The following is a 13971-nucleotide window of genomic DNA, read 5'->3' as shown; positions in this document are numbered from 1 at the left end:
GAGATATAAAAACAAATAAGTGGTCTCATTTATGGATTTCTATGATTTAAATAAGCATTTATATGCTTTTTTCCTTTTTGCAGTTGGACTTGATATTCAGCAGAAATTTAAAGCCTTTTACTTAGGACCCAAGAGGTTTGGAAATCAAATAATTATTCGAAAAAAACCAGAAATAGAGATTTCTGATTCTAAACATTCAGATAGATCTACTGTAGTGGAACCCAAAAAAGGTAAATAGCTATATATATTCCTGTTTTGCGTTAAAGCAAAGATATGGCTACAGAGGAATGTGTGTGTAGATTAGTGGTTACCAGGGACCAGGGATAGGAAAAAATGAGGAGCCGCTACTAATAGGTGCATGATTTCTTTTTGTGGTGATGACTGTGTTCTGGAATTAAAAGTGTGGTGATAGTTGCACAACCTTGGGAGTATACTGAAACACACTGAATTGTATACTTAAAGGGATGGATCTTATGGTATGAATTATATTTCAATTTAAAAATCAATTATATTATTATTATATACCAGCCGGACAAAAGAGAGATAGAAATCATAATTTAAAAACTATTATTAAAAATTGCATCAGAAATCTCAAATTCCTAGTAATACAGTAGCAAAATATATTCAAGACCACTACATGAAAACAAAAATTATTGTAAAGAAATTAAGGAAAATGTAATTGAGTGCTATACCATTTTAAGGATTAAAAGATTCAATATTATAAAGATGTCAGTTGTCTCCAAATTAATCATTGGGTTCAGTGCAGTCCCAACACCAGCAGGTTTTTCCTGAAACAACACACTGATTATAAAATTCATACAAAAATTCAAAAGAACAAGAATAGTTCACATAAACTTGAAGAAGAAAACATAACTGGACAACTTAATTTACTAGATAGCAGGACCTGTTATTAAACAATAGATAATAAGAGAGTGTAACATAGGCATAGGATAGATACATTAACCAATGGAATAGATTAGAGTCCAGAAGTGGACCTACAGATATACAGTTACTGATTTATAACAAAATCAGTATCATGACAGAAGTGACTATCATGCAGTGGAGAAAGGACGCACTATATATACCTAGCTGTTATGGGCTGAATGTGTCAACCCCAAATTTGTATGTTGAAGCCCTAACCTCCAGTACCTCAGAATTTGACCTTATTTGAATAGAGAGTCTGTAAAGAGGTAATCAAGTTAAAATGAGATAATTAGGTGGGCCCTAATCCAATATGACTGGTATCCTTTAAGAAGAGGAAATTAGGACACAAACACATACAGAGGGAAGACCATGTGAAGACACAGGGAGAGATAACTATCTGTAAGCCAAGGAAAGGTGCCTCAGAAGAAACCAACCCTGTTGACACCTGGATCTTGGAATTGTAGCCTCCAGAATTGTGAGAAATTTATGTTGTTTAAGCCACTTTGTGGTACTTTGTTACAGCAGCCTAAGCAAATTAATACACTGGCAAATGGGTATAAATGATCTACAACTACACAAAAATATGAATGGATTTCTCTAACATAAGGAGCCTAAGGAGCCAGACACAAAAATGGGTAATATTGTGTGATTCCACTTATATAAGTTACAAAAACAGGTAATATTGTTATTTCTGTTGTTTTAAACCACCCAGTTTGTGGTACTTTGTAATGGCAGCCCTGGAAATCCAATATACTAATCTATGCTATTAAAAGTCAGGATAAAGGATACACTTGGCAGAGGTGACTGAAAAGGGGCATAAGATTGGCTTTTAGGGGTGCTGATAGTACTCTGTTGCATAACCTAGGTGTTGGTTACACGGGACTGTTCAGTATGCAAGAATTCATTGTGCTGTACATTTACTACATAGGTACTTTTCCATATTTACCTATACTTAAATAAAAAGATAGACAAAAAGCAGAAGTTAGTTTTTTATGTATAGTTAAATAAAAATTTACGACAAAAAAATCTGAGTTAGAAATGTGGGTTCTGATCTTGGCTCTGATATATACTGCCTGTTGCGGTCTTTGCAAATTATAACTTCTCTGATCTTTTGCTTCCAAATCTTTAAAATGAGGATAACAGTATCTCTTAGCAGCGTTCAGCAGCTGACCAGTAAAACTGAACAGATCTGAACTTGTGATCTCCTTTCCCTTTTCCATCCTACATCTTCTGTACCTACTCCTCTCCCAGTCTTTATTTCAGTTAGTGGTTCTACCACCTGTTCATCTACCAAGTTGCTCAAGACTGTAACCTAGGAATCATTCTTGATTATTTTCTTTCTCTTGTCCCATATCCAGTATGCCAGCATATTATAGCATTGTCTTCAAAATATATCTTGAAAGTGGTACATTATATGTTCTCAATAAGTATCTGTTGAATGAAATTGGAGGAATACCTACCTACATGGTTATGTTAATAAGCAGATGAAAAAAGTGTAGATGAAAATGTTTTATAAACTAATGAAGTGTTTCCTAAATGTTACCATTATTGATGTTACACTGTCTTTTAGAAGGAAGTACTTTCCCCTTTTTTTTTTCCTGAAGGGAAAAAACTCATGGGGTATATGTTTGGAAATAAAAAAGGAAGAAGGATTTCTTCCTACCTTTCATTGACCCCCTTTTTCTTAGAACTTACAACATCACAGAAGTCAGTCATGTTTGCCGTATTTATACTACATTTTCCTCAGATCTCCATTCTGGCCACTATTTTCCTGACAGCAAAAATATCAGGAACCAAAGTGAGCTGCATTTAATCTGTCCCAAGTTCAAATTCCCAGAAGGAAGAAGGTACTTCAGTTTAAGCAAGACAATTTAGAATTAGGATTGCTTAAGATAATGTAAACTCAGAACTGTGAGATAGCCATCCTTTACCACATGCAGAAAGAATCCTAGATAACTAGACTATGGATGAGCAGAGTAAAGCAGAGGTACAGAGAGAAGCAAAGGTGAGAAGGCCACAGCCAGGGTTCTGATGACTTTCCCCTTCTTGGTTTCAGTCCTCCTGATGCTTAGTTACATTGCTTCTGAATTCTGTGAGATATCTGTGTTCGTGTAATACATTCCAAAACCTCACCTACCACCTGTTTTTAAAAATAGCGTGAATAGTTTCTGTTACTTGCTACTGTAGTAAAAAGTATGACAATTTATTATGCTTGCTAGTAGCATGGACCTTTTATAAGGGCAAAAGTTCCCCACATATTCAGCACATACCTGTGGAAAACAGATAAAAGATACTTCCTGTCAGACGACTGTTTTATTACACGCACACACCCTTCATATATACAACCATCCCAAATCTTGTGAACATCCTGATTGTATAATTCAGTTCTTTTATGCAAATTAATATATCCCCAAATAAAGAAACACAGTTTATACCTTTAAGCATAACATACGTACACAATCTGCATTGTCTTTCTCAATAACTGGCACAATGAAGGGTCAAATTTACCCTACTTAGGTTGTGAAAACAAAATTTGGGCTTTCTCAAAACCAAATTTCAGTTTTTCTGACTTCTCATCAGACCATATTATTAAGTGATACAAACTGATACTTAGCTCAGAGAATATAATTGCTAAGTGGTTATTTCCAAATGTGCTTGCAAGTTCAACAAATATCTTAATATATGTTATCAAATTACAGGACCATATATAAAAACAAAAGTATGCACCTAAGTGTACATAATATAATTAAAAGTTTTTTTATGCTTTCTACAACCCTTTGAAAATATTCTTTCAGCAGTAGTTCTTCATATATAGTAATAGTTCAAGAGATAAAAATTTTTGTAGAATTTAGAAAAATATTTTTGCAAATATTTTGGCAATGTAAAAAATAGTTTTTTAGTTGTAAAAATTTTTAATATTTTTTTCAGGCCATTTCTTAATATGTGAACTTTAGGCATTTAACCTTCTTATTCTTTAAATGCATTCTCAATAAGAAGTATGGGCTTTGTTTAACTTGAAGAAAATTGATTTGACATTAATAAATTCATTTGTATTTCCTATGCCATTTGGAGTATGAAAATTTAATGTCCTTGAAGAATGCAAGGATGAAAACAGTGCTCAGGCACTTTGGAAGTGTGCAATTTAAATACTAGTCAAAAAGTAGTCAGCTTTTCTTTATACTCTTTAGTGTATATGTGCAAAATTAAGAATTCCAATTCAATAATGTGATCTTTTTCTTGATAAATAAATAACAAAATTATAGTATAATATTTGACAAAAAATAGTAAAAGGAGGTGTTCTCATTTAAAAAGTAAAATGATACCGTGCATAAATCTATGATTAAAACATCTTGCTGACCAGCTATTTTGAGCAGCCGGCTACTTTTCCGTTGTGACCAGTCAGCAAGGTGTTTAAAATTACTTAAATTAATATAAGTGCAGACACGAGTTATCTCATGACTGGCCAGCAAAGAGTTTAACATAAATCAGTAACTGCAAAAATCTAGTTGAAACTCAGCAATATTAACTCCAGTAGCCTATGCACAGACCACATTATTTGAATTTAAAATTAGAATGTGAGGCTAAGTGTGTCATGGATGCCCACTATTTTCTATTTCTTTTTCTGAATTTTTTTTAAGCAACTCACCCTTGCTCCAGCAGCCATAATTGACCGTGTTAAAGTAATTTTAAATATTTTCCTTAAATACATTTCTAGTTGACGTTAATAAATTTATTTTACTTTAAGTACTTGGAACTGGGGGCTTTAAGAACATACATTAATTATATGTAAATTTATATAATATATGACAAAACTATAAAAAATTATGATAGTGATGGAATATGCACTCTCTTTACAGTATACCTAAAAGTACAGCTTAGGTCAGTTATTTTTGAGAACCTTATTTTTCCAATTATCAATCTCTGTAAGCTTTTGTTTGTTATTAAGACAAATCCAGACAATTTGCGGGATATAGGGAGTGTGGTGCAGGCAGAGGAGCACTTATATTTTCTAACTGCCATTTCTAACCAATATAGAGTGTCCCCCCAAATGTATATACATACATTTTTTGATAGCTCAATTGATGTTTCTTTTCAGATTTAACCCATTGGAATTAATTATTCAAAGTGCGTATACATATTTTTAGGACACCCTATATAGTAAAACGTTTTTGTCACTTGTAATATCCATATGCTAGTGTTCTATAAAAACACTTGTATATAGTCTTAATTCCCGACAAGACTTGCTAACTCTGCCTTGAAATTTTTAGGAGTCCCCAGACTTTAGAATTCGATTCTCAGGTCCTAGTTAGTTTTCACCACTGGGAACAAACGTGTGTAGTCATTGTGCACCATCTTGTGGTAATGTTTAGAAATACACCTATTAGAAGTCCTTGGATTAAGGGATGAAGCAAATCCTTATCCCTTAGTGTAAAACAACCTGCAAGGCATTCCCTCCTAGTCTTCCCACCCCCAAGACAGTAGATTCTTTTCCTAAATAAGTTAAATGCATTTCCTGTGGAGAACTAAGGCAGCAATATAGCTAGGGAAGCAGGGTGTTGAGCAATAAGGCTCTGGAATTAAACTACCTGAATTAGAATCTCAAATTTGCTATTTATTATCTGCATAGTCTTCAATGTGTTACTTAACCTCTGTATGAATTAATTTCCTCATATGTAAAATGGAGCTAGAATAGAACTGTCTTATAGACAGACATCCAAGGATGAAGAGACAGACATTTGAGGAAAATCTGGAACATATGAAAGAAAGCCCAAAATAAGGAAACAAAAATTGGATTAAAGAGCAACAGGATATTTCAGGAATGCAATAAAATGTAACATAAACTAATTAGTAACCTCCGAGAAATTAAAGATTAAATTGCAACCATAAAACAGAATAGGATACCATGAAAAAAAGCAATTAACAAGAGTGAATACAAGGAAATAAAAACTGTGATTGAAAAAAAGTAGCTGGAGGATGAGAAGATAAAGTCAGTACAATATAAATGAAAGCAAAAAGACAAGGAGACAGAAAATAAAAGACAAAGGTGCAATCTAGTAGTCTGATAGTTGACTAATAAATTTTCCATAGAGAGGGAAGAAACCAATCAGAAGACATAATTTGTGAAAATTTTGTAGACTTGAAGTAAAACAAATCTGCACATCAAAAAGACTTAGTGCTAGTTAGGATGAATGAAAGAAGATATACAAAGAAGGCTAAATTGTAACATTTCAGAACGTCATGGATAAAGAGAAAATCATAAATGTTTCCAAGTTACAAAAATCAAAATTGTGTTAGTTTTTTTTATCAGCTACACTGGATGCTAGAAGACAATGGATTTAAAAATCCAGGGGGAAATGATTTTCAACCCTGTGTTCTATACCCAGCAAAACTATTAATTAAGTGTGAAAGTAAAATAGAGACAACTTAATACATTTAAGGATTCAGAAAGTTTAACTGCCACATATCCTTTCACAGACAGTTTGGGGATGAGCACAACAAAAGAAAGCTGTTAACCAAGAAAAGTCAAAGAATCCAGGAATAGTGGATTCATCGCAGGGGCTTAATGAAAGGAAGTTCCAGGATAACAACTATAGGACAGGCCTAGATTGCACTAGGAGAAAGATGGCGGGCTCTAGATAGGAAGTATCTCTGAAGGGAGAGTGAATGGGTACAGTGTTTCCATATATTTGTTTTTATCTTTGAAATATCAAATGAGTTTAAACTTAAGGTAGATATTGCTGGACTAAAAGGAAGGCAATAAAACTTATGGGACAACAATATGGTGCTCAAGAAAGAAAAGCACTCCACTTGATTTGCCATAAAATACAGTTGTACCTTCTATATCTCTCTCAAATCAGTCCATTCTCTTTACTCTCACCACCTACACTGAGTTACTTTCATTTTCTTGCTTCAACGACTGCAGTAGCTTCTTAACCAGTTTTCTTGTATTTATTTATTTATTATATTTTAAATTACAGTTTATGTTAAATTTTATTCTATATTAGTTTCAGATGTACAGTATAGTAGTTAGACAGTTATGTACTTTACAGAGTAGTCCCTCTGATATTTCAAGTACCCACCTGTCTCCATCTATAGTTATTACGATACTGACTATATTCCCTATGCTGTAATTCACATCTCTATGACTGTTCTGTAACTACCAATTTGCACTTCTTAATCCCTTCATCTTTTTCACTCAGGCCCCCAACCCTCCCTTCTGTCAACCATCAGCCTATTCTCTGTATTTATGAATCTATTTCTATTTTGTTTATTTTGTTCTTTAGATTCCACATATACGTTAACCAGTTTTCTTGCATCCATTCTGTCCTCTCTCAAATCCATTCTCCTTATACTCTATAGATTGATTTTTTTTTTTTCTTTCAAAACGCAGATTCAATTACAAGTATGTTCCTTCTTTAGTTAAAACACTTCACAATGGCTCCCCATAGCTTTTAGAATAGGAGATCCAAATCCTTAACAGGTCCCATACTGCCACGTGGTCAGTCAGTCCCTAAGTAGCAGTGGGGTGGCAGCTGCTATGTAGTCTTGCCTCACCTCCATAGAGTTGCCATTTAAGGGCACAAGAGACCCAAATGGACTTAGATAGTTTATTACTTACACAGACAGCAAAACAAGATCAGCATGGTCTCAACTGCTTGCCCGAGGGGCCAGATGATAAGAATGGTAGGTTGCTTTGTTTTTGAGGAGTCAACTCCAGGTTGCAGCTGAGCAGGTTTTATAGACTGCAGCTGTACCAGAAAGGGGCAAGGTGAAAAGTCCTATGCCTTACTGGAACCAAGAGGCAGATGAGAAACTGTCTCATGGCAGCCACGTGCAAGATAGGGAGCCTCCTGCAAGTCAGATGAGAAATGGCCTTTAACTTCTCCTCCCAAGACCGAGTATCTTGACCTGTTCCAGGCAGAATCAGAGGGCATTCTATAAATAGTTGAGCCTTGCCTATGTGGCCTATGTGGAGACATGCAATTGCCAGGGTGCCATGGTGGAGCTATTTCCCTACAAACACTGGCTGACCTTTCTACCACTACAGTCTCATCTCATGCACTCTCTTACTTGCTGAGCGTCAGCCACACTGACCTTCTTTCAGTTTCTCATGCTTTCCCTTCTCATAGAGCTTTTGCATATGTTATTCCCTCTGCCGGAAATACTTTCTCCTATCTCTTTGCCTTAACTCCCATTCTTACTCCTCAACCCAAATGTCACTTCCTTAGGGAACTGACCAGGACAGGTCCCCCTGTTACCAAATAGCATTGTACCCTTCTCCTTCATAGCACACAGAACAATTTTAATTTTACAATTACCATATAATCTTTAATTAATGTAATAGTAGTGATAATGTATACACTAATATATTAGTTTGTCACTTAATATTTTTAAAAGAATTTTATTGGTTTTTTAGAGAGAGAGGAAGGGAGAGGGAGAGAGAGAAACATCGACGTGTGAGAGCATAACATTGATCAGCTGCCTCCTGCACACTCCCTACTGGGGGCTGAGCTTGCAACCCAGGTATGTGCCCTGACCAGGGATTGAACTGGCAACTTTTCTGTGCATGGGACAACACCCAACCAGCTGAACTACACTGGCCAGGGTAGTTTATCACTTAATTTTAAAATGCTTTCACATACTTAATTTTATCTTTTCATCCCTGTGAGGTAGACAAAAAAGGTATTTTAATCTCTGCTTTTTACAGATAAAAGCCCATATTAGAACTCATGTTCTCTTACTGTAATTTAGGGTGCCCTATACTTTTCCACTCTGTTATTCATGTAAATACATTAAATATAAGGCAGCATACAGTAACCAGAGAGGGATAAAGAAAATGCCATAGGAGCTCAAAGGAAGGAGAAATCACTTCCAGATGGGTAATCTTCATGATATAGGTGCCATTTGAGTTGGCCTTGAAAGTTGGTAGGGTTCTGATAGACAAAGAAGTGAAGGTCTTCTAAGATGAGGTAATATCAAAAGTACAATCCTAGAAAGTCTTGGGACTGTTTCAGTAATGGCAAGTGAATGTGTTTTGATGAATGTAAGGTTAGTATGGGTGCTGGAAAGGGAGGCTAGAGTTATATTATGGAGGACCTTCCATAGGAATTAATGTTGTTAGCAGCAGGAAGTAATGTTTCTAAGAGGGCAAATGATCTGATTAGAGTTGAACTTTAGGAGGATTCATTAAGCAACAGATTATAGAATAAATTGTAGCATTGTAGGGCTGGATTCAAGGAAATCAGATAACTAAGTGAGAGATGAGGTCATGAACTGGGGCAAAACTTTGCAAGTCCTGGCCCACCTTGTAAAGTATAATGTCAAAACCTTTCAGCCAAAGACTGCTGGGAGCACACTTTTATTTGAGGCAAGTTGGGTGTTGGAGAGCACAGCACTGGCAGCATTGTGAGTCATCTCAGGGAGTTAGGAGGATCTTGTTTGAGGATTTCAGCTCTTGCTGGGTGATTCTTAGGAGGGTTTAGAGAAAGCAGAGGTCAGTTCTGCATTGGTTGTTCTCAGAAAGTGGAGTGTTAGATATTTTGATATATTTTATCTTCGAGATGGATTAAAGAAATAGTAGTCATTTGCGTTAGCCAGAAGAGGGGGATGTTTAGTTATTTTTGTGGTTCTTGAGTGACCTTATCTCTAGTTTCAGAAATAATGGCACCGTAGTCTTATCTTTGTCTTCTCTAGTCACAGAGTGGCCTTATCTGAGTATTGTTTATGTTCAGTTGGGAATACTATTCTTCAGCTGTTAGCTTCCAGTTGCCAGGGATGTTTTATTACTTAATTAGTACCCAATACATTGATCTGCTTAGCCCTCAAGGCGTTTAGCCAGTTTCCTCATATGGTGAGCAGATTATCCATTTACCCCAGGGTGCTATATGTAAACAGCGTTATTATTGTCTAGATGTGCTGTGCCTTGAAAAAGGCTGATGGAGCAACAGCACTGAAAATGAAGAGTAAAAACCAAGAAAGGCCATAAAGGTTTTCAAAGCTGTTCAGTATCTACATTTCTAGTTCACTTAAAATTTATGCTCCAGTAAAAATAAACTGATTTTCATTCCTACCGTCTGTAGTTTGCTGCTTTTGAATAATATGTCCTTAACCTGGAACATTTTCCCCTGGTCCCCTTCTCATGTCCAGATCCTGTCTGTCCTTCAAGGACCAGTTCAAGTGTTTCTCCCTTCGTCCTTGTTACTAGTGAGAGCCAAGATCAAGAAAAAACCTATTTAAAGTATTATAAATGAATAAATTACATATTCAAATATATTAATTCTAGTTTTGGGGATCAAGTTGGGAGCAATCTCTCCTTTCTATGAATTTATATAGATTTCTTATACCCCTAAAGCACCTATTTCTAACATTTATTAAATATGTGCTGTGTCCTATCTCCAGACAGCTATCAGTGATGCCATCAAAATGCTATGAGGTTTGCTTCTTTCCTGATTCTTCAGGCTTAAGTATAAAGTTTCAAAACTCCACCCTTATTCTTACCTTCTTCAGAACAAGAAGTACTGAGTTATTCTGTTTATATCAGGGATGTTAACAAAAGTGGCTCAGTGCTCCTTGGGAAAAGCTGAGTTGCAGCTAATAGTGGGGCAGGGACTACCTGTTATCAGAACTATCTTTTTAAAAAATTGTACATTAAATTGGTTAATATTGGTGGAAATCTGAAAAATCATAATCTTTTTGTACTGTCTGAAAGGAAAGAGACTGGATATAAATGTATTATATTAAATTTATTATAATAGATGTAGTAAAAATAGGTTTGTTTATCTTACATTAATTTAGGAATGACTACCTGCAAAAAACCTGGGAACCGAGAATGTAATCATCACTGTAAAAATAAACAGACTTGTGGACATGACTGTTGTGAGTTCCATAAACCAAGTTTATTTTAGGTTTTAAAAATTGAAAGGTCTTTGATAAATAGTAATTACATGCTAATTATCTATGTGTGATAGTTATATTATGCAGTTTGTAACACATATACTTTTCTCTCTCTTGTGGGAAATATGAAAAAAGTAAATATTAGATTAGAAATTTTAAAAAGTTTGGCTTTATAGTAACAGTACCTAAAGTTTAACCTAAAAAACTGTACAATTTCTTTTCATAGGTAAAACTGGAGTTGCACAGAAGTCAGAAATGAAAGAGTCAACAATTTCTTCATATTTATCTGATTTAAGAAACAGAAATGCTGTTTCATCTCTTCCTCCAGCTAAACGTCTCAAGGTTAGTTTTAATAACATTTATCCCTTGTTCTGTAATTAAATGTACATGAATATTCCCTTACTCTGTGTTTCAATTAGGTAGGTAGCCACAGTGTACTTGAGTGCTACCTAGTGTACATAGGAGTATGACCATTGTTCGTAACATTGTTTCTTAAGGAAAAGGTATTATAGTTCTTAATAATCAATCTGTAAATCCACTTTTGGGACATATTTACAGCTCCTTCCCTCATTTGCTTCCCTTCCCCCCAAGAAAAGAGGGAAATGGTGAGGGATATTTAGGTTGGCTTGGTTCAGCAATTGAAACTAGTCACTCTTGCCCTTTTCTTGCTCAGTCTGTGCTGGACTGGGCTGGGAAGTCTGAAGTTGATTTTGATTCATGCACCTAGATGAGTACTGAGCAAGAACCTCCTTTCCAAGAAATGAAGAAATGGGAGTTCCTACTGTTTGATAGGCTACTCACTAAGAGACGTATTCTAAGCTTATCATATCCAGGGTAAAATAATGGGTCAGGCCACAGAACAATGTCCAGAAAATGGGAGAATGGCTATTTCTTTTCTAGGGCTTGTATAAGAATGATGATTCTAAGTCATGAGGCTAAAACAAGAGGAATATTGGGAAACAGGGAGAGGCATGCAGTGTGAAATGACTACCATCTGAGATTATTTTTTAGCTACTCAAGTTTTTCCTTCCTTTCTTCCATATTTATTCCATATTAGTTCTTTTTCTTTCCATAGTCATTGAGCACCAAGAGTATGCCAAGCACTATAAAAGGTGCTAAAATACAGTGATGAATAGACAGTTTTAGTTCCAATTCTCATAGAGATTATAGTTGAGTAAAGGTTCCAAGTAAGCAAATAGGCTTTTCCAGTATCATGTGATGAGTGATTCTGTGACAGAGTGTAAGATAACTTGAACTTAGATAGAAAGTATACTCCACATTTGATATGCCAGGAAAAGATTCCTAATAAACATAATTGAGACTTAAAGAATATATAGGCATAAGCCAGCTATGAAGAGGTAGGCACCAGAGTGGTAGTAGAGAGGGATAGGAAAGTATTCTGGACATAGAGAATATGCAGTGTTCCAGAGTTGAGAAAGAGATAGAGATCTCTTCAGTTAAAAAGCTGAAGTAATACAGTATGTCTGGACTTCAATTACAAGTGCAGGGGAGTGGAGAGGGATGAAGCTGGAAAAATAAGTAGAAGCTAGATCATGAACATCTGTTTGCTGTTTTAAGGATTGGCACTTTATCCTGAAAATATTGAGAAGTCACTGAAGGGCTTTAATCAGTGACAGATCAAAATTTCATTTGGTAAAATGCATTATGTATGCAATGTAGAGAATGATACAAAAGGAACGCAAGGACTTATTAGGTGGGTTTTGCAGTAATGCAAGCAAAATGATGGCCTAGTCTAGTATAGTGCCAGTAGCAATGGAGAGTTTAAAATATTTTCCATAGATAGAATCAACTAGCTTGGTACTTAAATGGTAATGAGGGGTGACAGAGAAGGAGTAGTTAAAGATGATGCCCAGCTTTCTGACTCAAGCAACTGGGGAAAATGTAGGGCCTCACTGGGGTAGGAACTCTAAAGGAAAAGCAAGTGTGGAGGTGTAGAAAGATAATAAGTTCACTTTGGGAAATACTGAATTTAGAGGCCTGCAAGTTGTCTAGCTGAAGTTGTTTTACAGACAGCTGGATATAACTGCTTGAAAATCAGGAGGAGGTGATCACTGAAGCTATGGGAGTAGATGAAATCTTTGATTGAGAATGTGTAGAGTGAGAAGAAGGCCTAGTAAAGAACCTTGAAGAATATCTACATTTAAGAAGAGCCTGAGGAGGAAATTTGAGTTGAGAACTAGCCTGAGTTTTTCATAATTCATTGGTTTTTGGACTTTATGTACCAGCAGGAATTTTGCTGTTTGGCTCATTTGTTAAAAGGTATTGATGTGAAATTGGTAGCTGAACTTGTTTTTGTTTTGTTTTTTCATTAATAGATGCAAATGAATAAATCTCAAAGTGTGGACCTTAAGGAGTTTGGTTTTACTCCAAAAGCTTCTCTTCCTAGTATATCAAGGTACAGATATAATGTTAATATCTAAGGTAAAATTTTCATCATAAACTCTCTGTTCCTCCAAATAGTCATTTATTCAGAGAAAGGTGGTCACTAGCTACCTTCAAATCATTTGGTTCCATAATGAGGTAATGACATCATAAGAGTTTCATTATCTTTCATACCCTAAACTTACCTAGAACTGACTCCATAGTTAGAGAATACTTTAACATTCATTGAATAACCTCTTCCCTGGGAAACTACCCATCCTGTATGTCATTTCATCAGGCTCTCTTTGCCTTCTAAACTTAACAGGTAACAAGAGTATACTTTAGAAAGAGAATTCATGTTGATGTACAAAGTCGAATCTTTTCCATTTAGAGGCCCACTCTATGTTAATAATACCTCAGATTTATAAAATACTTTATAATTAAATTTTTTTTACTTTTATATATTATGTGTTTTGCCCTTAACAACCTGAGGTATTTTTATCCCATTTTATAGATGAAATAAATGAAGCTCATATTTCTAGTTATAATAAGTCAGCATACTTTACATATATATTATGCTGCCTAGAAGATGATAGTATATGTCATTTCCCTTCCAGATAAGGGAATTTTATATGCAGGGGTTACATTTAATATACTTAACTCATACAGAACAGCCACTGACCAATCAGAACAGATTCCAACACTACTTCAAGAGAACCTAGTTTTTGTTATCTAATGGAAAGTAGCATTAACAATAGATTTTTAAGGCTA

The 13971-nt window shown here is 35.3% G+C and overlaps 1 protein-coding gene across 1 annotated transcript in view; it reads left to right on the top strand.

The window, feature by feature from the left end:
• HFM1 (helicase for meiosis 1) overlaps positions 1–13971 on the top strand; it is a gene marked incomplete at both ends in the record, with an annotated part of 83322 nt that overhangs the window by 54498 nt on the left and 14853 nt on the right. The window contains 4 exons of the mRNA XM_081144370.1: positions 84–230; positions 10720–10800; positions 11045–11160; positions 13155–13234. Coding sequence (XP_081000496.1) covers positions 84–230; positions 10720–10800; positions 11045–11160; positions 13155–13234 — 424 coding nt within the window. The remainder of the gene's footprint in view (positions 1–83; positions 231–10719; positions 10801–11044; positions 11161–13154; positions 13235–13971) is intronic.

Source organism: Miniopterus schreibersii (genome assembly GCF_964146895.1).
Source record: "Miniopterus schreibersii genome assembly, chromosome: 8".
Classification (NCBI taxonomy): Eukaryota; Metazoa; Chordata; class Mammalia; order Chiroptera; family Miniopteridae; genus Miniopterus; species Miniopterus schreibersii.
This window is presented reverse-complemented; position numbering and strand designations above follow the sequence as displayed.